The 24,822-nt window shown below is 39.2% G+C and overlaps 1 protein-coding gene across 1 annotated transcript in view; it reads left to right on the top strand.

Annotated features, from left to right (window-relative positions):
- Window positions 1–23,699, top strand: part of cdh4 (cadherin 4, type 1, R-cadherin (retinal)) — a 203,578-nt gene extending 179,879 nt beyond the window's left edge. Inside the window, exons 10-17 of the mRNA XM_062986402.1 lie at window positions 11,467–11,652; window positions 11,930–12,183; window positions 17,754–17,896; window positions 20,571–20,807; window positions 20,914–21,147; window positions 21,330–21,469; window positions 22,840–23,004; window positions 23,366–23,699. Coding sequence (XP_062842472.1) covers window positions 11,467–11,652; window positions 11,930–12,183; window positions 17,754–17,896; window positions 20,571–20,807; window positions 20,914–21,147; window positions 21,330–21,469; window positions 22,840–23,004; window positions 23,366–23,572 — 1,566 coding nt within the window. The 3' untranslated portion in view covers window positions 23,573–23,699. The remainder of the gene's footprint in view (window positions 1–11,466; window positions 11,653–11,929; window positions 12,184–17,753; window positions 17,897–20,570; window positions 20,808–20,913; window positions 21,148–21,329; window positions 21,470–22,839; window positions 23,005–23,365) is intronic.
- Window positions 23,700–24,822: the final 1,123 nt, after the last annotated feature.

The raw sequence follows: 24,822 nt of genomic DNA on the forward strand, positions 1-24,822 counted from the left end.
GTATCAAAAGTCATCCTGTTGGCCAAAAGTATATAGACACCTGACCATTCCAGTCAATAAGCAGTTGACCCTTCCTCCCTTGTTGCTGTAACAGCCTCAACTTTTCTGTGAATGTCTTTCACCAGATTTGGGGGTCACAACCTTTTTAACACTAAGAGAGCAGCAATTGAAGTGAGTTCTTGAAGTTGATGAAGTTGAAGCTTTGAAATGGCCAAGTGTATCAACTGTAACCAGTTATTAATCCAAATCAAAAGTGGTCCAAGGAGAGCAATGGGGTCATGGACACACAAGTCTCGTTGATTCACATAGCAAGCAAATCCCACAGAAGAGCCATTGTGGCACAAACTGCTGAAAAACTTTATGCTGACCATGATAGACACTTCAGAGGTCTCGTGGTATCTGGCCTTGATGCCAGAGCTGATTCTGGGGCACAAGAGAAACCTACACAATATCAGGCAGGTGGGTTTAACGTTATAGATGATCGGCGTACACGTGTAGGACCTGATTTGGTTCCCCAGGTGAATTTCTGGACATTAAATTGCATTTCTGAAGCCCGCGATGACAAGTTTGTTGCGAGGCCGTGCCGTAACTCTCGCTTCATTACATCTGTTCTGTGCCTGTGCCAGTCTAGCCTCAGGTGGCCATGGTTTGTCTGTAGGCATCTGGCTCCTTCCCCACTCTGTACACACACAACCACACACACGAGTTGCTCCTGGCTCTGCTTTTTCACAGTGTTTATTCCTGTCAGCTTCTCTCTCTCTTTCTCTCTCTCTTTCTCTCTCCACATTTTGCATGTGTCGCTCCACATGCGTCTGTCTTTCCTTTCCCATTCATTCCTTGTTTTCCTTTGCTTTCTCTCTTGTGTCTCGGCAATCTTTTAACGCTCATTTGGTGACAGCCTCAGGCTTATAGCACAGGGTTTAGTGCTGCATGGGTTTATATTATTTTTAGTTCACCTGCCACTTTAATGTTAAAATCTTGTTTTCCTCATCATCAAGTACAGCTTGCACATTAGGTACCGAAGGGAATCACTGTACCATGCAGTGAAGTTAAAACATGCATTTTAATTTTAGGTTGTAGAAATGTTGAGGTGTCTACACCTATGTCTTCATTTATTTATCTTTTTAGTTCCTCAGTGAGATGGAAGGGCAACACGTTTACACCTAGCGTCAGTTTAGGTTCTGCCTACATAAATGGCGCCTTAAGTGTTTGTGTGCAAACCTGGGCAAGGTGGATATTACTCTTGCTTGACAGATCCTGCTTTTTGAAGCACTTTACTTAGCCATCGTATGGCACCACTGGAGCAGACAGGGTTAAGGGCCTTGCTAAAGGACCCAACAGTCGCTGCATGGCAGAGCTGGGATTTAAACTCTCAACCTTTCAATTGATAGCCCAAAGCTCTACCCACTAGGCTTCCACTGTCCCTAGGATTCTCCTCTATAAATATTAGTCTTTCTCACTCTACATGTATCAAAAATCATCCTGTTGGCCAAAAGTACATGGACATCTGACCATTCCAAACAGTAAGCCGTTGACCCTTCCTCCCTTGGTGCTGTAACAGCTTCCACTTCCCTGTGAAGGCCTTTCACCAGATTTGGGAGCGTTCCCAATTTTTGATAATCCACTAGCACACCAGCGCAGAGATTCTGAGCCCCCGGGTTCGAATCTCGGCTCTGCTACCGGTCGGCTGGGCGCCAAAAGCAGGCACAATTGGCTAATGCCTGCAGGAGGCAAATTTGGCTTCCAGTCTGCTGTGTGGGAAAGACCGGACTAAGGGGTTGGGTTCCAAACGCTGTGTATCTTGGTTGCCCAGGGCACATGCAAATCCACCGCACCCAATCACAGTATGGGTGAATAAAAAGGGATTGGCGGACTGCGCACACAACGGAGGTGGTGGATGTCAGGCAAATTTACACCCTCCTTGGACGCCGTCGGGGTCCCCAGTACCGGATTGTCTAGGCTAAATTGGGACAAAAAGGGGGTAAATGCATAAAAAAATAATATTGGTCTTTTTTTATTCACTGTGTTTCTTGGCCCAACTCTTAAGGACCCAACTCCCTAATTTCATTGTAACATTTTCTATTCATGTCCTAATTCTTTAGCCTCCCAGCTTAAACCTCTGAGCTCTTTGCTCCACTTTAGCACTGTCGTACTTTATTTATTGACCCCACAGCTCTGGTCTAAGCTTAGCTTTCTTTTCTCTTAGTAGACTGTAACTTCACTTGGGTTCTGCTCTCATTCACTCAGATCATGGGAGGAAATACACATTCATTTTACTCTAGTATCATGCTTTCTGTAGTGTCATTTTCCCGCTGCGAGTGCTCACATGGTGCAGCAGTGTTATGTGCTAGCCCACTCCCACCGAGAGTCACAAGGTAACAGTTCGACTTGTGGTAGTGACACCGGCCTGGTTCACACTGTACAGGAATACAGGAAAGACTGAAAGGCAAGGCAGAAATAGCCTGCACAGGGGGCCTGTTTATCGCAGGGCTTGGACCATCTCCCATTGCTTAGACATAGCCAATTATGTCTGTGTAGACGCTCGTCTGGTCGATAGCACATCTAAGATTCTAACCCAGATCTAAGCAATGGTAAACTAGTAAACCAGACTACTGCACCACCTGAGCATCCTACTGGGTTTTTTTCCCAACACAAATGTATTTTAATTATAAAACAAGTGTAAAAATCATTAGACTGCATCACAAAATCACAAAACTGGCATGACATGCAGTTTACCTTCTGACTTTAATTGGTAAAAGTGCTTAAAGTTGTTGCAGTATGAGATCCCTACTAGTATCAGATTTGCCATCAACAAAGTCACATGTCATATTTAAATGACAAGTGAAATGTTATAAATGACAAATTGTGGTTTGTTTCTATTTCTGATTGGTGCAGTAATTATCTTGCTTTCTTGCTAAAAGTGTGTGGTACCCAGCAAACTATAAACCCTAGTTAAGGTGTATTTCAGATTCACGCCCAGTGTTGCCAAATGGCACCAGGCCCAACAAAACCCCTTTTCAGGATAGAACAGTACAAATGCAATAAAATGTAAACCCATTTCAGCTTTTCTTGGTCTTTTTTGCCTGTTTTGAATCATTGAGTTAATGCCAAGTTGCTGAAAAGTTGCAGGCACTTGGCTTGCATCAGAAAAAGAAAAATGCCAGGAAAAATACCCATGAAAATAAAAGCAAGCATACAGTACAAGCATGTGCTTCAGGCTGCACATCCTGAGAACGAGTCAGCAACTAAAGAATCAAACACAACTAGGCAAGACTTGCTCTAACTATTTACATTTAGCAAACATCTTTATCAAGAGCGACTTACAGTATTGTGACAGTATACAGTCTAAACAATTGAGAGTTAAGGGCCTTGCTCAAGGGCTGTGGTTGGGCTTGAACCAGCGACCTTATTATTACTAGTGGCTAGGCTACAAGTGCCACATCTCCAGTGCAGCCACGTGTGTGCAGTTTTTCTTTAGTGACAGTCATCACGAAAGTAAAAGTCCATGGAGATCAGTCTGTGGGGATAAAACCAGATGTACCCGGACTCTCCCTCGCAATTTGGACTTTCACCTACCTGTCAAAACCATGTCCATTAATCACACAGATCTGGAGACAGAGGGGGAGCGAGGGATTATGGGAATGACTAGCAGGTCGTGTGTTGTTAACATTTCACCTGTGATGTTAAAAGCAGTACTTTACACATGAATACTGATGTGCTTAACTATGACTGATCTGTAATCAGGGTTGCATCATGGTGACCTGCACCGGCGGTGACCGCATAATGTCACAGCTTTTTCATTATTGTTGTCCATAACGCGGTAGTAGGGACTGTCTACTACTGTGAGTGTATTTAGAATTTAATACCACAGTTGTTATCAATTCCTCACTAATAAATAATCCCTAAAATAAATATATATATATACAGTGTATCACAAAAGTGAGTACACCCCTCACATTTCTGCAAATATTTCATTATATCTTTTCATGGGACAACACTATAGACATGAAACTTGGATATAACTTAGAGTAGTCAGTGTACAGCTTGTATAGCAGTGTAGATTTACTGTCTTCTGAAAATAACTCAACACACAGCCATTAATGTCTAAATAGCTGGCAACATAAGTGAGTACACCCCACGTGAACATGTCCAAATTGTGCCCAAATGTGTCGTTGTCCCTCCCTGGTGTCATGTGTCAAGGTCCCAGGTGTAAATGGGGAGCAGGGCTGTTAAATTTGGTGTTTTGGGTACAATTCTCTCATACTGGCCACTGGATATTCAACATGGCACCTCATGGCAAAGAACTTTCTGAGGATGTGAGAAATAGAATTGTTGCTCTCCACAAAGATGGCCTGGGCTATAAGAAGATTGCTAACACCCTGAAACTGAGCTACAGCATGGTGGCCAAGGTCATACAGCGGTTTTCCAGGACAGGTTCCACTCGGATCAAGCTTCGCCAGGGTCGACCAAAGAAGTTGAGTCCACGTGTTCGGCGTCATATCCAGAGGTTGGCTTTAAAAAATAGACATATGAGTGCTGCCAGCATTGCTGCAGAGGTTGAAGACGTGGGAGGTCAGCCTGGCAGTGCTCAGACCATACACCGCACACTGCATCAACTCGGTCTGCATGGTCGTCATCCCAGAAGGAAGCTGACGCACAAGAAAGCCAGCAAACAGTTTGCTGAAGACAAGCAGTCCAAGAACATGGATTACTGGAATGCCCTGTGGTCTGACGAGACCAAGATAAACTTGTTTGGCTCAGATGGTGTCCAGCATGTGTGGCGGCGCCCTGGTGAGAAGTACCAAGACAACTGTATCTTGCCTACAGTCAAGCATGGTGGTGGTAGCATCATGGTCTTGGGCTGCATGAGTGTTGCTGGCACTGGGGAGCTGCGGTTCATTGAGGGAAACATGAATTCCAACATGTACTGTGACATTCTGAAACAGAGCATGATCCCCTCCCTTCGAAAACTGGGCCTCATGGCAGTTTTCCAACAGGATAACGACCCCAAACACAACCTCCAAGATGACAACTGCCTTGCTGAGGAAGCTGAAGGTAAACGGTGATGGACTAAACCCAATTGAGCACCTGTGGCGCATCCTCAAGTGGAAGGTGGAGGAGTTCAAGGTGTCTAACATCCACCAGCTCCGTGATGTCATCATGGATGAGTGGAAGAGGATTCCAGTAGCAACCTGTGCAGCTCTGGTGAATTCCATGCCCAGGAGGGTTAAGGCAGTGCTGGATAATAATGGTGGTCACACAAAATATTGACACTTTGGGCACAATTTGGACATGTTCACTGTGGGGTGTACTCACTTATGTTGCCAGCTATTTAGACATTAATGGCTGTGTGTTGAGTTATTTTCAGAAGACAGTAAATCTACACTGCTATACAAGTTGTACACTGACTACTCTAAGTTATATCCAAGTTTCATGTCTATAGTGTTGTCCCATGAAAATATATAATAAAATATTTGCAGAAATGTGAGGGGTGTACTCACTTTTGTGATACACTGTATATATATATATAGATATATATGAATTTAAATATCTTATTGTATTATTACATTTATTAAGAAATATGTAACACAGTAAAAAATTAATGCACAAATATCCTAAAACTTTATTTTAACTACATTATTGTAAATATTATTGTATTTTTGAAGTTACTTGGGGACAAACATAAATATCTTGAACTTCTAATGATACACCACACTGTGTGGGTTCACTTATTTATGTTGTATGTGTGCGATTGAAAGTTGTGTGTGTATTTAATATGTCGTTGCGTGTGTTTGCTTGTGTATTGGGTGTGTGTGTGCATTTGAGGTGTTTGTGTTTCAGATAGATTGTAGTGTGTGTAGGAATGTTATAGTTGAGGTGTGTGTGTGCTTGTGTGTATTGGGTGTGTGTGCATTTGAGGTGTGTGTGTGTGTGTGTGTGTGTTTCAGAGAGATGTTAGTGTGTGTAGGAGTGTTCTAGTTGAGGTGTGTGTGTGCTTGTGTGTATTGGGTGTGTGTGCATTTGAGGTGTGTGTGTATGAATGTTCTAGTTAAGGTGTGTGTGTGCTTGTGTGTATTGGGTGTTTGTGCATTTTGAGGTGTGTGTGTACTTGTGTGTATTGGTATGTGTGTGCATTTGAGATGTGTGTGTGTGTGTGTTTTAGAGAGATGTTAGTGTGTGTAGGAATGTTATAGTTGAGGTGTGTGTTTGTGTACTTGTGTGTATTGGTATGTGTGTGCATTTGAGATGTGTGTGTGTGTTTCAAAGAGATGCTAGTGTGTGTAGGAATGTTATAGTTGATGTCTGTGTGTGTTTAAGTGATACTACTGTGTGTGTGTGTGTGTGTGTGTGTGTGAGTGTGGGTTTAAGCTCTGAGTATATGTGTGTGCATTTGAGTTGTGTGTTTCAGAGAGATGTTAGTGTGTGTAGGAATGTTCTAGTTGATGTGTGTGTGTGTGTGTGTGTGTGTGTGTGTGTGTGTGTGTGTGTTGGGCTTATCAGGAATAGCACCTGTGTTGTTCAGACAGCGTACTGCACCACAGGGACGCTTGAATCCTCTGATAGGCTCATCATTAAGGCCAGTGAGCATCACATCACATCTCGCTCACTTTCTTCTTTCTTTCATTCTCCACCCTGTTCTGTTTTCAACTCTTTGGCAGCGTCTGCCCTGCTTCTCTGCAGAAGTCTGTATTAACATGTTAGATTGTCAGTTCCATGTCATTTTCAATAGAAATTTAAACAGGGGTGAAGGTTTATTGTTTAGACCTGCTTAATTAAAATTGGGTCGCATTTAAAATCTCCATCATGACTTATAAGCATATCACGACATGTTTACTTCATTGTCATTACAATGTAAGTAAAGTCTATCCTCTGTATGTTTGTATACCTGGAAAAGAGCTATTTTTATTGCTCTATAAGGACAAACAGTCTAGTTCTTTGTAAGGTTTATCAGTATGGTAAGGACTGTCTAGAGAAAAGTAGGAATATTCAAGACAAGGTAAAGATATAATTATAAAGAAGCATCTATCTAGTATAAATACACCAACACTGGTTCCAACACTGGTTCCAAGGTTCCATTGTTGAACCTCATTCAGTCCATCATAATATAGTGGGTAATATTTGAAACTACAGCCACACAGCCTAGGCTAGGCTGCACCAACAAGTTAGATGAGCACTTATTAGATTAACTACTGTACAACCAATTGTACTGTAGATGTCAGTGGCTTTTATTGACAGTGACGTTCATTGACCTCTGAACCTCAGCACTTTATTCAGTTCATCATAAAATAGTGGATAATATATGAAACTACTATGCCAGGTTTTTAATGGGCGCAAGGCATACAGTTACACCCTGGACGGGGCGCCAGTCCATCGCAGGGCAGACACACATACACTCACCCATTCACCTATAGGGCAATTCAGTGTCTCCAATGAACCTGACTGCATGTTTTTGGACTGTGGGAGGAAACCTGGAGCTCCCGGAGGAAACCCACGCAGACACGGGGAGAACATTCAAACTCCGCACAGAAAGGACCCGGACCGCCCCGCCTAGAGATCGAACCAAGGACCTTCTTGCTGTGAGGTGACAGAGCTACCCACCGAGCCACCATGCCGCCCGGGCACAAACTCCTACAGATAAATTCCAAATCTTGTGAAAAGTGTTTTGGAGGCTGTTGTAGCTGCAAAGAAAGCCACTGCCATGATTTTAAATGGCATGTACACCAAGCTAAAGGTCTGGTGTCCACATTCTTTTGTCCATATTGTATATTTTAATAGAATTTTGTAATTAAAAAGAGACAAGGAGTTGTGATTAGTTTTATAAATCGGCCTGTATTTGCTTCTCATGCTCGCGCTCCTGCTATTCAGGATCAAAACAAAGGGGTTTTCTTACTTCTCGTTTCTGTGCTGTGTGGAGTGAAAATGGGGTGTTTTGACTGTGAGCCATTACATTTCACCTCCTTTTTTTCTTCTGCGCTTTTTTCGATTCATGGGTAGAATTGAATAGGATGTGATGAGTGCTTAATTTTCTCTATTCATGATCTTCAATGATCTTCAATAATTGTGAAGAACAAACCAAAAATTATTATGAACAATTAAAATGTGGAGGAAAAAAATCCTTCAGATACTCTGTATTTTATCCATGATCACAAATTAAAGAAGCATAATAAAGTGGTGCATTAATATGGCAGGAAGAAAATTATTTATTTGTTTATTAAGAATTTATAGATCATGAGTGTACAAATACAAAAATGTTCCTCTTCTAAAAAAAATCATCAACGACTAACATAATAACGTAAATTAACACTTCAGCAGCATTTAGCGGGAATGATTGAAACAGCACTAATTTCCATGTGTGGTGTGATAAACTGGTGTAGCCAGTGGGAATTTTACGGATGATTTACAAAACGTAATAGTGCAAATAACAACACTTGCAAAGACGCTGGGCTTAAATGAGGTTTTACATGTGCTGTCTATATTTAGTGAATCTTAATATCCTAGAAAGTAAGAAGGTCCTGGGTTCGATTCTCAGGTGGATCGGTCCGGGTCCTTCCTGTGTGAAGGTTGCATGTTCTCCCAGTGTCTGTGTGGGTTTCCTCCCACAGTCCAAAGACGTGCAAGTGAGGAGAAGATACTAAATTGTCCATGACTGTGTTTGGCATTAAAAACTGTGTAAAACATGACATTAAAATCCTAATAAATAATAATAGCACCTCATCAAGGATTTGTTGGGTCCAGCTTCCCTGGAATCACTGGACACAGTGCAGTAACATACCCCATACTGGACGTCTCTATCACAGGGCCTGAGAATGAGTGGTGTATACAAATATACAACTACAGTGGAACCTCGATTCAACAGACCTCCATTTAATGGACAAAATCTGGAAAACCAATTATCCATGCAGATTGTTTAAAATTCCAGTGAGTAGCATACCAAGACCAGTAGGTCAGTATTTGTCCACTAGTAGGCACACGTTTGATAGGCTTTATTGTGTCGGGAGGCTCGCTTGGTTCTCGCCTTTTCTCTGTGTTTTATGCTTAATTTTTGCACTGGCGCTACTCCAGGAGCCACCAGCAGGGCTTTAGACTAATAGCTTTAGACTAAAAGTCCACACTATACGACTACGACAAAAGAAGAACCTCCACCACTCAGGGTAAATGAAATTTGTTTACAGATTTTACATACGCATACATATTTACATATCTATTTACATTGTTGATTTTACTGTTTATGTGCATGTAATGTATGCATGTTCAGCACTTTTGTGGATTTTAGTGCTGTGTTTTCGTAAATTTTGGCACCTCGCTGTTTTGGACAATCGCATTTTATGAACGAGTGCACCCACTTTTAGTCCGTTATATCGAGGTTTGCATTTTTATATACATTTTACATGTAATTTCCTCATTCAGTATTACTAATCTTCACTACAGTAGCGTACCTGCAAAAAAACATTCAATATAATCGTACTTCTGACCTAGAAGAAGATTGATGTGCATGTGTGTATGTTTACTGGTGCTAAAAACAGCATTTGCTCATGATTAAGCTGTTACAGTGACGAGCATGTAGCAAACACATCGCCGGTGTCAGATTACTGATTGTTTATATGTAAGCACATTAACAAACACATACACACACACATATTTATATTTGTATGCTGTAAACCTGAAACATGCTTTACTCAAGGCCACGTGTGAGCAGGCTGATAGCATGGAAACGGGTGATTGAAAATATAGCTTGCTATTCTGATTAGTTTTAATAAATGGATTTGGTGTATAATGTAATGATTTTAATGTTTAAATGCACAGTTTGAAGCATTTAGATTTATTAGAAAGGGAAGACTATTAAAGGGAAGGTATTTTAAGTGGAATTTAATTTTCTACACTATTTATCAGAAAATCTATCTATACTTTTGTATTAAAAGGGTTTTCTCAGATTTGTATTCTTAAACTGTTGTCTACTAGAGCTAAAGGAGGGAAATGTTTACTGTGGAAGCACTTCTGTTAGTCACTCTGGAAAACAAATGTCTCCTAAATGCTGAAATGCTAATTTAAATGTAAATGAAATGCCATGCAGTTTAGTATTTACTCTCGGCTTCGTGTCAGTAATTCTAAAGAAAAAACAAACAGTACACGTTCCAAATGTATATAAATGGCTGAATATGGCCGATGACACAGTAGGGGATCCATTATTTAAAGTAGAATTAATTTGGGGCAGGCCTCAGGACCACAGAAGCCGGAACCACAGAGGACAGGCTGTTGTAACCATCAGGATGACAGAAGTAGGTCTTTATGGGGCAGGCCCTCATAGACCTCATTAAGTATTAGTGGGATCTTCATGAAGCAGAAGCTAGTAGAATAGGATCCAAATCGAGGAGGCACTTATAGACCTCACGATGGGAGGAATAGGATCTAAATGAGGCAACTTGGAAGCCTCAGAATGACATCTGCGTGGGATATGTTTTTTCAAACATTAGGGTGACATCAGTAGGTCCAAATAACCATTTTAAGAGTTTTTAGATAACAGGAAAAGGATCAGTATGAGACAGGTCCTGGTAGACATTTCATACTAGCAAGAGTAATCAATGGTAATCAATGGTAAATAAATGATCTTGATGAAGAAGGAACTTGTGGCCCCAAGCATGGAGGATTAGGATCTGGATGGGCCAGACTCTTGTAGACCTCAGGAAGGAAGGATGAGGATGTGCACTTGTGAGCCTCGGAAAAGTCTTAGCTAAAGAATTAAATGGAGCAGGCACATCTTGTTGTATATACCTATAACCGATATATCGTATATTATATATATATATATATATATTAGGGATGTAATGATTTAACACTTTAAACAGCAGAGGACACTGGAGCTGTACACCTCGCCTGGTTGACGTCACTGGCACTATACACCTGGTTGCCAAATTCGGGGGTTTTCAGCTAAATTGGGATTAATTCAAAATTGTTTTGCATAGTTTGCACCTACCTCAGAAATAAAAGGACATTCAATATTTAAATCAATAAAAGATAAGCACAAATACAGTATTTCATTTTATTTTTTAAAGAGACATAATAAAAGGAAACTTTGTCATAATTTGTCTTCAATGTCAGTTTAAAAAATTGAGAAAAATCATATCGTGAACCCAGAATCGTGAATCGCATCGTGGGTAAAGTGTATCCTTACATCCCTAATATTTATACCTATACCAATATCTATATTTCTATATTTATACTTATATATGTATATATATTGTTTATAAGAAAAGATACGCTACTGCTGCTATTATTATTGTTATGCCAGATGCACAATTTGCACATCCTTTTGCATACCGTATATTGTTTATATGCACAATGTATTTTTGCTACACTCTATTTATCCATCCATCTATCTGTCCTATAGACCTTATTATGTCAGGTTCCACATGCTATGTGAGGCATAAATAGTTGTTTTGTTTTTTTTGCTATGTTCTTGTTTCTCAGTTCCTCGGTGAAGTCAAGGAGAATACAGTTGGTGTAGTCGTGGCCAATCTGACCGTGCGAGACAAGGACCAACCTCACACGCCCAACTGGAATGCTGTTTACAGGATTGTAGGTGGAGACACTATGGGTCACTTCGCCATCCATACTGACGAACTTACCAATGATGGAAGAGTTACTGTGGTCAAGGTGGGTTTGTGTGATTTGAGTATTGGTATGGATTGGTATGGATGTTTGAGAAGGTGTTTATTGATTTCATGACATAATTTACATACATAATTTATTTACATTTATTTACAGGTGAAATGCGATTGGGTAATTGGATATGACCTAGTAATATGTAGCCAAAGGCAATTATGTTACCAAAGATCACAATTGAACATAATTAGGATTTTGTTCTGCTTCTCTTCCCATGATACACGATCTGTTGCTTTTGATCTTGATCTTCTGTGTGTCTTCTGTGTAGCCAGTGGACTATGAAAGGAACGGTGGCTTCATGTTGACTGTAGTGGTCTCTAATCAGGCCCATCTTGCCAGCGGCATCCCGTCGTCTCTCTCTTCCACTGCCGGCGTCACCATCTCTGTACAGGATGTAAATGAGGCGCCTGTCTTTTCCCCCAACCCCAAAGTAATTCGCTTTGAGGAGGGAGTTCCGGCCGATACCACACTCACTGCGTTTGCTGCAGTGGATCCTGACCGCTTCATTCAACAGACTGTCAGGTACAGACAGTGCTTTCTTCTGTTTATTTAAAAACTAAATGATTAAAAAATGTACATTATTTGTGCAGACATAGTTCCACCTTGAACGTCTCTGGATTTGATTAGAAAAATAAATAGTTGCCCTTTTGTGGTACCGTTTTTTACTTTAAGGCTTCAGCACTTTGTAGATTTATTTGGGCCAACATGCTAATATCTGTCTGTTCAAATTACAGGAAAAAATGAAGAGATAATAAACCTTTAAAATATAAGCTACATTATGCAAGTGCAGCTCCTCTGGCATTTAAAGTGGTCTGGTAGAGGAGTACATGTTCTAGGTGACCTTTAAAAGCTTATCACAGTTCTTTTTACCTGTCCATTTCTATTAGTCCCCTCACATTTATTTGCTTTGACAGCTTGTATTTTTTTCTGGAAGCTTCCATTTATTTTAAAACCTGCAATACAACAAGGAGAAACAAGCTGTTATTTAATGCAGATTTTATTGCCAAAATTATGTGAACACATGACCTTGAGACTTATTAAATATTCCAGTTTAAATCCATGAGCATTTAAATAGTTTACTTACCTCTTTCCCCTTTTGCAGCTATAGCTGACTTCACTTCTTTATGTAGGCTTTTCAAAAGATGAAGTGTGTCCTGAATGGTGAACCTGGGCCCATTTAGTCAGAAACAGCATTTGTAAGGTCATGGACTGATATTAGTTTAAAGGTCTGACTTCCCATTGACGTTTTAATTTATTCCAGCAGTGTTCGATAAGGTAAAGGTCAGGGCTCCAGTGTGCAGACCACTGGAGTTTCTTTAAATCAAGCTTTTCTTCATGTCTTTGTAGACCTTGCTTTAAAAGGAGCTGTTTCTGCAAAATGTAAAGCATGTAATCTTTCTATAAGCATTTACTGTGACTGAAACACAAGAATTTAGAAATTATAAGGCGTGTCTCAATACTTTTGTCCACATAGTGTATTTATATTGGATTTTATTTGTCACTTGAAGACAGCTAGAGCTGTCAGCCAGCTGTTCAGCCAACCAGGGGTGAATCAGAATGAGCCGGGCTTGTGGCGTGAGGGGTACGGTGTACTGAGCTGAATTTTGAGTAGCGTTCTTGGAGATAGACGGTCAAATCTGGCTGACGCTGTAAGGGTAACACTCTCGCCTCAGAGCAAAGAAGGTTCTGGGTGTGATTCCAAGGTGGAGCGTTCTGTGTGGAGTTTGCATGTTCTCCCTGTGTCTGCGTGGGTTTCCACCGGGAGCTCTGGTTTCCTCCCACAGTACAAAGACGTCCAAGTGAGGTGAATTGGAGCTACAAAATTGTCCATGACTGTGTTTGACATTAAACTTGAACTGATGAATCTTGTGTAAGCAGTAACTACATGTCCTGTCATGAATGTAACCAAAGTGTGTAAAACATGACGTTAAAATCCTAATAAATAATACATAAATAAATAAATGTGCAAGCATGATCAGTTCAGGTTAGCAACATGAGCCGAAAAATACAGCTAGCAATCCAGAAATACTCCAGTGTTTATTGTCGTCCAGAAAAACCCAACAAGATCTTGCCAAAAAGACAAATCTGAAGGAATACACATCCGCTAAATATTGCTGGGCTAAAGATCAAGACGATAGACCTGTTCATAATGAGATCTACCAGACATGCGAAGATATACCAGACATTTTCTGTGAGTAGAAAATACATGCTAAAAAGGTCATTTTCCAAGGTTCCGAAGAGAAAAACCTTCAGCTGAGAGTAAATTTGTCCAGATGGAATCTAAGAACCAAGCAAAAACTAGTCGGCCATGAATAAAAAGCTGAATCCCACATACAGCTGTTTATTTAACACTTACAGTCCTTATAACTTCAGTGCATTAATCAACTGCAAAGTTTTAAGCACAACATTCCATTTTGCCTTAAATAAAAATGAACAAAAATGTATGTATTTATAAGCATAAACAAAGACGTGATTAAAAACTATTTGACAGGACAGAGTATTTAGACAAATTGTTATTAAACATTATTAAACATTTTATTATAATTATTATAATAATATTTATTTTTTATTGATATTAATATGTTAATTAATTATAATAGGGCAGTTGTAGCCTAGTGGTTAAGATACTGCTCCAGTAATTAGAAGGTTGCCGGTTCAAGCCTCACCACTGCCAGGTTGCCACTGTTGGGCCCTTGAGCAAGGCCCTTAACCCTCAATTGCTTAGACTGTATACTGTCACAACTGTAAGTCGCTTTGGATAAAAGCGTCTCCTAAATGCCGAAAATGTAAATGTAATTAGTATTTTATATATATATATATATATATATATATATATTAATTAGTGTTAAATATGTTAATTAATATTGTATATATACTATATTTATTATAATTATTGTAATAATATTGATTTATTAGTGATATTAATATATTAATTAATTAGTATTATATATATAAATATAATAATTAATTAATTATATATATATATATATGTATATATGTATATATATATATAATTTATTATAATTATTGTAATAATATTGATTTATTATTAATATTAATATCTTAATTAATTAGTATTATATATATATATATCATTATTGTAATAATATGTATTTATTATTGATATTAATATATTAATTAATTAGTATTATATATTATATTTATTATAATTATTTTACATTATTAAACATATTATTATTAAACAGTTTATCAGAAATTGGATTTGATTGCAATTTTGAGATCTATGTTTAGAATTAATTAGCTTTTTGCAGTATTGTGTTTCAATTTTGACCTATTTCTTTTACAGAGTTGCTTTACAGAGACCTTGCAAAAAAAATGTTGTTACCTGATTTAATTTTTAGTATTACTCAAAAAATTTCAATACTGAATATCTGCTTTAAGCAAAACACCTCAAAACCTTTTTCCCCAAGAATAAGTCTGCTCTCCTTCTTTTGGCTTCATATGCTGACAAAAACTTTCCCATTAGTCTTGTGGGTAACACACGGGCGCTTGGGTGACAAGCTAAGGTGCTTTTAATTGACTTCATTCTAGTCTTACTGACCAGCGATGCCTGAGTTGTTTGGAAACAAGATGGAAGGTTCATCAGGTTATGAACTGGACCAGTCCCCAATTCCCGGCCCCACTTTTTTTTCTGTCTGTCTGGTGCTCCACTTTATCAATCATGCTTATACCTGGGATACGATAGGTATCACGCCATGATTGCAGTACTGACCCGGAGTTAATCCCACTTTACTAGGTACCCACTTCATCAGCTTTCTCTGGATCTTGTATTTTGGGGCTGAAATAAACAGATATAAGCAGACAGGATCTTACTGGAATTGTATTTGGATGTTAAAAGGTATTGCAGACGAGATGAAATAGAGATGCCTTGCAGGGATTAAGTGTTTTTCTTCTTCTTATAGCCAAAAAACAGGCCGTGTGACTTGACAGATTTAAAGTTTTCAACAATACTTAATAAATTGCTCTGCCGTTTTCTCCAACAGGCTAATTATTTGTCCATTCATGAAAAAAAATATATAGCTGATGGAGACGACACCACCCACTCAGTGAATCTGTCTGACCTTGAGCGCTATATCAATACCCAGCCGTGACAGTCCGCAGGAGATGCCAGCACATAATTTATTCAGTACTGTGTAAAATAATAATTATATGTCAGCTCAGATGTTTGATTGAGTGTGTGTAATTCTGCATTGCAGTATGCGGAGGACGGGGAGCCAAACCCTATATTAAACTGTACACTGTTATTATACAGCCTCTGATAATTTGTTATACTGAGTTTGTGCTGTAGTAAAGCCACATTATAAAAGTAAACATCTTAAATAAACTTTTAATGATATTCAATTATTATGCTGAAAATGTAATGCTTAAACCAATCACTGGTGGTTAAACCACTTAGATCTCCAAATACCTCCTGATCTTCAGTTTTGGAAAAAGTGGAAGCCAAGAAACAAAGTACTGCTTGCTTTAGAGTGTTGTGGTTCTGTTTCAGTACTGCTGACTTACTGATTATGGCATTTTAATAGATATGCTTTGGAGAGACCAGTTTTTGACTGATTTAAATCTTATCTGACAGACTGTTACCAATATGTAAAAGTTAATGCTGACTTTTATAGCCTAAGAAAGTGTAATATGGTATCATACAAGACTCTGTTGTATGCTCCTTATTGTTCTACCTTTTTATGCAGCTCCTGTGATGTAATTTACGAACATAATAATAACAACTTTTATTTCTATATTGTTATGGAAAGATTAGATTTTATGCTTAGTATAATCTAAATATTAGTATTATGCTGTTTGTGCATTACAGCCTTATAGTCATGTTGTTGCTCGAGGTGTGGCTGAGGGTTAAAAGCACAGAGATAAGCAACATGTCTATTGTTAAGCTGTTTTAAAATGTTGTAAGCAGATAAGGAACAACAGTTAGCACAGAATGGCGGTTCCAAAGTCCAACACCCAAGTGTTGAAACTGTAACGTGATTAGAGCAGTATGAAAAGAGGCCCATGGTTCTGTTCTTTGTTCTTCAGCTTCAGCTTATATACTGCTGTAAGAACCCACAATTGTGTTTTAATAAATCTTGTTCAATCCAGTCCGTCGGTACCATTTGAGTTCTTTTGCATTCTTACCACATTTTTCCATGACAGTAAAAAAAATGCTAAATTATACTTATCAGTTTATTCATAATAATAATAATAATAATACATTTTATTTATATAGCGCTTTTCAAGATACTCAAAGACGTTTTTTCATAAGATAAATAATCAAAACAAATACGTACATACACCATACAAATCATAGTACAAAATCAAAATAGTACATCAACATCAGGAATAATTAAGATAAAAACAAAGAGAGCAGCATAAGACAGTTCATAAAAAATTAGCTAAATTATGAGAGAGAACAACAAATATAGAACAATTTCTTAAAATTAGACAGAAACAGGACAGATTCACATGCAATCAGGAAACTGAAAACTTTACAAGTTTTAGGATCTAGGACTTCACATTTCTGTCGTGATCTAAGTATAAAAACTATTAAAAAGAATAGCAAAAATAAAAGCATTTAATTCGTGTTGTTACAAGTTAAATGCCATTTTGAATAGATGAGTTTTGAGAAGTGACTTGAATTTGGACAGGTCAGGACAATCTCGTAGGTGTTTGGGGAGAGCATTCCATAAAGATGGAGCAGCTATGGAAAAGGCCCTGTCACCCCAGGTCCGGTGCTTGGTCCTAGAGGGTATGGACAGTAGGTTAGCCTCAGAAGAGCAAAGGCTACGGGAGGGAATGTGCTGATGGAGCAGGTCGGTGAGGTAGGATGGGGCCTGATTATGGAGAGCTTTGTGAGTGAATAGAAGAATTTTGAATTGAATGCGTTGAGCAACGGGAAGCCAATGAAGTTTTTGGAGAACAGGTGTAATATGATCACATGTCTTAAGACAGTTACACAAAATGTGATACCAACTTTACACTGGTGCACCTGATGTTTTTATTGTTAATCTGTTTATTTAGTTTAGTTTTTGATTATATTTATAGTAAACTTTACATCAGTAAGCCTAAATTTCATTGATTAACAGATACTCTAAGCTAGCCGATCCTGGAAACTGGCTTCGAATCAACAGGACAAACGGACAAATCTCTACGACAGCCATCCTGGACCGGGAGTCGCCTTACGTGAAGAATAACGTGTATGAAGCAAAATTTCTAGCTGTGGATAGTGGTAAGTCCTGACCAAGGATATGGCGAAATCAAAAGAAATAAACAGCCAGTTGTAAAAAAGAGTAAACACTTTCTTTATACCTGGCTTTCTGCATAATTATAAAGTGTTCTAGTAATAGTTATTTTGTTTAATCTGAAAAGTCACGAGTATGTGTGCTTTTTGTGATTAGTCATTAAAAGTCTACTGTGGCAAATACTAATCTTTGAGCCAAAAAAAAAAAATCATGTGTTTTTATTAAGATTGCTGTTAGTCTCTGTTGATGTTGACTTTATAAACACTATACAACTATACTGTTTATAAAAAGCCACTGAAGAGAAAACCAGAGCTCTTCAAAAAAACATAACACAATTACTGCATGACTGCACGTTCCACATAGTTCTTGAACAATGTTCAATGTTCTTTCTTCTGTTTAATTGGCTTAGAATGGCCACATAAAAGTGTACATCTTTATGGCTTATTGATAAGCCGTTGCATGACCTAGGGGAGGTTTTTTAATTAAGGAATCCTAGAATATGCCATGTAACAAGTAAAAATGTAATTGCTGCAGGACACGTCAATATGAGCCTAGCCTTGTGGTGAACAGACTGGGTCAAAGTTTAATCAGATTGAGCTTTGAGCGCAGCAGCAAGCTGTAAAAACGAGCATTAAAGCGGTAAATCTGCACGGTGGTGAACTGCCTCATTTTAAAAGAAACAATGCTGCATATCATGCAAATACAGCCTTATGTAGAAATGGTTTACAAACTTGTTTTTGAAACTGTATATTTATATAGAATATAGAATGCCTTTATTTGTTATATATACATATACATATACATATAGAGTACAATTAAGTTCTTGATTCGCGTATCCCAGCTTTCTTGGAAGCTGTGGTCAAAGCGCAGGGTCTGCCATTGTACGGTGCCTCAGGAGCAGTGAGGGTTAAGGGCCTTGCTCAAGGGCCCAATAGTGGCTGCATGGCAGAGCTGGGATTCTAGGCTACTACTGTCCCATCAGTGTGTTATAAGTGTGTCTGCATGCTATTGATGGGCAAGTCAAGTCAAAATGTATTTGTATAGCACTTTTTACAACAGACATTGTCTCAAAGCAACTTTACAGAATCCAGGACCAACAGACCAAAAACTCCTGTTGAGCAAACCAAGGGCGACAGTGGCAAGGAAAAACTCCCCTAATATTACAAAAAGAAACGTTGAGACTCAGCAGGGACCTCCATCCACCTTGGGTGGCCTGTAGAATTAATTTAAACTAAAATAGTTACACTTATAATGTTTTAAAGGGGCTATTTTGCTTGGAAATGTGCCTCCACACTTCTAAAGTGAGACTTCATCCATGTTGACTGAAACCCAGTAATCACACGCTGTATTTCTTAACATTTGGGTTTATTTACTCTGCTCAGTCTCAACAAAACATGAATTTAGACAAAATCCATTCACAGAAATCCAACAAGTTCATTTAATACACCATTGTTGTATCGTTTTATTGCCTCTCCTCACTCTGAGCTCGAAGAAAAGAAAAGATTACTCTCTGCAAAGAACATTCTTTACCTCATTCTACCAGCTCTGCACTGTTCAAGATGAAACTGCAAAACAAATTGGCCACACAGCACCAACAGGTAGTGTTTTGCCCCACCTAAAAAACAAGCTTTGTTATGCTGTCTGGTAAATCTTCATACATGTTCCCCAACCTCCTTCTTCTGTGTCATTGTGGAACGTTTAAGTGATATCAGATCAAAATATGTTCTTTACAGAATCGATCTGTGTTTAATATTTATTTCCGTGATGTTGTCAGAAGTGGGATAAGAAGTGCTCTTCAGGCTTCTAAAAAGTTCTGCGTTTATTTGTCCTCATCAGACTCAGCCATGAGGAACAGATGCGTTTGTTTTCTCTAGGAAAGTCATTTTGCCGAGACGTCTGAAAGAGCTCAGCTCCATTAAAGATAAAACAGACGTGTGAGATTCTTATGCGTGGTTTCATTTGGCATATCTGTCACTACGGGAAGGTTTTAAGAGCAATACGAGGTGTAAAGCACTCCATCGACACCTGTGCTGTCTTTCTGCTCTCGTCTCAGAGTCCCAGTTTCTCTTTCATTTTGTCCGTCTACAAATTTAGAATTCTGTTTCTGTGTTTTTTCTCCATTACCCTAAAAACTACCATGATGCTACTTTAATTTTCTGTTCCAGACGTGTTAATTTATATATTTTATTAGAATTCTGTCTTTTTAGTCATGTATTAATACATAAATTTATTTATCCAACCCTGAAATGATTTTCCACCTCATCTGTTCACCCATTCATCCATATAAATCCATTCCGCCTTCCATTTATTCATAAAATTGCTGGATTTGGTGCCAAAGGGGATTCTACAAAGTACTGAATAAAGGGTCTGAATATTTTTGTATATAATAGATGAGATTTTAGTTTTTTTTTTAGTTTTTTTTTTTTAATTAAGACATAACTACATTACATTCCACACTATCCCATACATTTGTCTTCCTATCTTCCTTCCTAATTTATAAATAGATATTAACCAAATAGACACAGATTTGCTTTGACCATCAAATTCTCTTTTTATTTCTAAAGACATCAAAGAACATTGAAGCTCTTTCACCTTTAACAGTATCTTTTAGGCTCTATCTCTCAATCTGGTTATCTCTATCTTCGTCTCTTTCTATCTCAGGCATTCCTCCTGCGACAGGAACCGGTACTCTGCAGATCTATCTGATAGATGTGAATGATAATGTACCCGTGCTAGTGCCCAAAGAGGCCCAGCTGTGTGAAAGATCACGACCCAGCTCCAGGATAAACATCACGGCTGTAGATGCCGACGCTGAGCCCAACGGTGGGCCGTACATTTTTGAGCTGCCCTCGTTTCCTCCGTCTGTTCGCCGTAACTGGACAGTCTCACGTTTGAATGGTATGGCTACCTTGTTTTAGAAACCTTGCCAATTACAATTTTACATGTACATACTGTAGTGTACTGCCACACCAATGTACCAAAACTCTGTTTTTGGTTTCTCCAGGTGAATATGCTCAACTCAGACTCAGGATCTCGTACCTGGAGGCTGGTGTGTACAAGGTGCCCATTATGGTATCAGACTCAGGAAACCCTCCGTTGACTAACCGGTCTGTGATCAGGGTGAAAGTGTGTCCCTGTGACAACCACGGAGACTGCACTGCACTGGGAGCCGTGGCATCTGCCAGCCTAGGGACGGGTGCCATTATCGCCATCCTCATATGCATTATCATCCTGCTATGTGAGTACAAGTACGAGTGGATGAATAAATAAAGAATGAGTAATGGTTGGGTGAATAGATCAATGTAGGAATAAAAGGATGACAAAGTCGAGTGGGTAATCACTACATGGATGGATGGTTGGGTGGACAGATCAATAACTGGATGTTCTTTTATGTTTATAGCTACACATGTGTGTCTACAGGTATGGTGCTGTTTTTTGTGGTGTGGATGAAGCGCAGAGAAAAGGAACGTCAGGCCAAACCTCTCCTGATAGACCCAGAGGACGACGTCAGGGACAACATACTGAAATATGATGAGGAGGGAGGTGGAGAGGAGGACCAGGTTAGGATTTTATAATTTTTAGAGACGCATACATGATAGTAGCAGTACTGAAAAACCTTCTGGTATCATATTATAAAGATAATCATTGTTAGTCATTTACATTTTTAGCATTTAGCAGACGCCTTTAACCAAAGTGACTTACATTACAGTTACAGTACACAGTCTGAGCAACTGAGGGTTAAGGGCCTTGCTCATTATCTGATTATTTAATTAATAAATTGTTACATTGTGAGGTGAATGATCATGATGGATGGATGGGTGGGTGTTTGGGTGGATGGATGGATGGATGGATGGATGGATGATAGACAGGGTACTTGGTATGGATTATTATTATTATTAGGGATGCAAATTTTCCAACTTCTTTTAACCTGTAATTGACCGTCGTTAGTTGACGTTTAACCAATAACTGACTACTTTATAGCGTTCCATCAAAATATAAATCTCATCAGAGTTTCATTCCTCGGTTCGAAACTCGGCATTGCCACCAGTCAGCTGGGCACCATCTAGTGGGCATGATTTGCAGTGCCTGTAGGGAGGGATGACCGGAATATGTGGGTGGGGTCTTCAAACGCTGTGTAAGGGTTCCATTTAAAGGTGTGCGCGGGTCGGAGGAGGCGTGAGCAGCAATTTACCCTCTTCAACTGCAAAAAATCGGGGATCCCCAGCAGCGGAAGACAAATTGACTACGCTAAATTGGGAGAAAATGGGAGAAAATGCATAAAATATATATTGAAAATAGCATACTGTAGATTTTATACAGATTCAGTAAAGAACAGATCATTACAAGTGCCAACTAAACATGCTAGTTATAATAAAGTGAGATTCAGTCAGTTTATTAAAGCTTCTTGACAACATTAACCGTATTGTAAGGGTTCAGTCTTTATACAGTGACATGAATCCTGAATATCCTCAGCGTTTTATGCAAAGGTTACCAAGGTTACATCTTCAATTTATATGATTTGTTGTTCAGTAATTCAATTCTATAAATATAATAATTTTATAATTATGACCATTGTGCAGATTTGTAATAAATACACTTGTAAATATTTCACCAGTAAGAGTTTATGAGAAACAAAAACATATTTTAATATAATTTTGTACAGAATGTAACACACTGGCAGGAAGCAGCCATACTTGCCTTTATTACAGGAAAATAGCTTTCCTTTCAGCATCGAACATCATTTTATATTCAAAAGCATAAATAATAAATGCTGGTTTCTGCCTAGCGAGCAGGGCCCGTCCGGCCCGCCGCTCTACCCTCCGGCACATAATGTAAGTCATGTGATCAGCAGTGAAGCACCAACATCAAACTGTAAGCAAAAAGTGTAAATTCATCACTTATGGAAGCTTTAACTGTTTAAATGTTGTAGGATTATGACCTCAGTCAGCTGCAGCAGCCCGAGACCCTCGAGCATATGATGAACAAACCAGGGGGGGTGAGGAGGGTGGACGAGAGACCCGTCATCCCGGAGTCGCAGTATCCAGTACGACCCAGCTTACCTCATCCAGGAGATATTGGAGACTTCATTTCTGATGTAGGTCAACTTCTGGTCAAGCTGTTATTCAAAAAACCTAGAAACATAAAGCTGGAAAGAGCTGGCTAATATGTGTAATATGTCTTAGTACTTTTGGGAAACTTTTTTATTTTTTTTATATTTTCGATTTTTATTATGAGGGATCTTCAAAAAGTTTCCATCACTTTTCTACATCCCTCATGTTTCCAACCAAAATATAAAAGTGCGGAAACTTTTTGAAGATCCCTCGTATATTGGTTTGGACTAAAATTGAGGACTTAAATCTGAACTCAAAACCTACATTCACACCAACATTAGTCTTGTGGTGTGAACGCAGCAAAGCTTATATAATACTCATCTTCATCCGATCCTCTCTCTCCAGGGGCTGCGGGCGGCGGATAACGACCCGACGGCTCCACCATACGACTCGCTGCTCGTGTTCGATTACGAGGGGAGCGGCTCAACTGCCGGCTCGGTCAGCTCGCTGGACTCGTCCAGTTCAGAAGAGCAGGACTACGACTACCTCAACGACTGGGGACCACGCTTTAAAAAACTGGCCGACCTGTACGGGGGCGGGGCAGACGACTGAGACCACATCTCACGGGATGAGAGAGGGGGCACAGGGGAGGAAATTGTTTTCTCGGTCTGGACGTGTTACCGAAGAGCCATAGGAACTGAGGACGGCTGAGCGTTCCTGCGGAGGACTCTGTGGGGAAGAGGGAGTTTGTAGTAAAAGGGGCGCTTGCTGCTTTCTGCGAGTGTTTTTCGTAGTCATTTTTATTTCTTCACTCTGGCAAGTTGTGAGTTTTTCGTCCTGTCTGTCTGGAGACGAGAGACAGCACTGCTATGAGTATTCCACAAGCTCAAAAACGGAAAACTAGTTCTGTATGTCTCGGTTTTGCTCTTAAGAGAGCGGGTGAATTTATCTGCTCTGTCTCCCAACTTGAATTTCATTAGATCAGAAGCACTGTCGTTGCTCAAGTGCCTTTTCGTAGTGTGTTTTTTGTACCCGACTCCTCAGGGTCAGCTGCCGTACTTTCGAAGCCTGTTTTTTGTTTCACGGCGCACTCCTTTATCCCCTTGGTCCTTCTCTCCTCCCTTTCCTTGTCCTCTTAATGGTGCAGGAAAAAAGACTACAACATAGATCTGGGAATCTATCCGAGAATACAGAACAGGACTTTTTCCTTTAGCAGACAACGTGGAACAGTAATGTCCGGTTCCTTGAACTTTTAATTCGAAATTTGTGGTCTTAATTGCCAGACCAATCATTTCACCAAGTAATCACGTGTGACAGCTTTTATGAACAATTTTATATAAAACTAAATAGAAAAAAATAGAAAAAACATTGAGGAATGCCTTTTTGCTGAACGCTTGCCTTTGTTTTTAAGTTGCTGTATAATTTTTAGCGGTACCTTCAGCCCTGGGACACTGAACTGAAGAAACATTATGATTATGATTGAAGGACTTCCAACATGGAACATAGGAGGAGCACTTATCTGATCTCGAACATTTTCCTTTTGTGGGTTTATAGGGTGATTACTTGTAAATGCATGATTTCTCGCAAGATCAATCGTTCCTCGTGGTCAGAATGTGAAAAATTTATTGGCGAAAAACATACAATAAATAACCAGAAGACGTGTAACCTGTATAGAGAAAAAATCACTTGAATAAATGCTGTAAATACATATTTTTTGTATTAGTATTACCTAAAACATTTGCTGCTCTCAAGGTTCTCGCTGGGTTCAATGAGAAGATCCGGCCCAGTGGTTTTAAATGTCGGTGCAGGTGTGTGTGTGTATGTAGGCATGTTTGCATTTACCTGTCTACTATGTACATTTT

The sequence above is a fragment of the Trichomycterus rosablanca genome, chromosome 24 (genome assembly GCF_030014385.1).
Source record: "Trichomycterus rosablanca isolate fTriRos1 chromosome 24, fTriRos1.hap1, whole genome shotgun sequence".
In the NCBI taxonomy this organism is placed as follows: domain Eukaryota; kingdom Metazoa; phylum Chordata; class Actinopteri; order Siluriformes; family Trichomycteridae; genus Trichomycterus; species Trichomycterus rosablanca.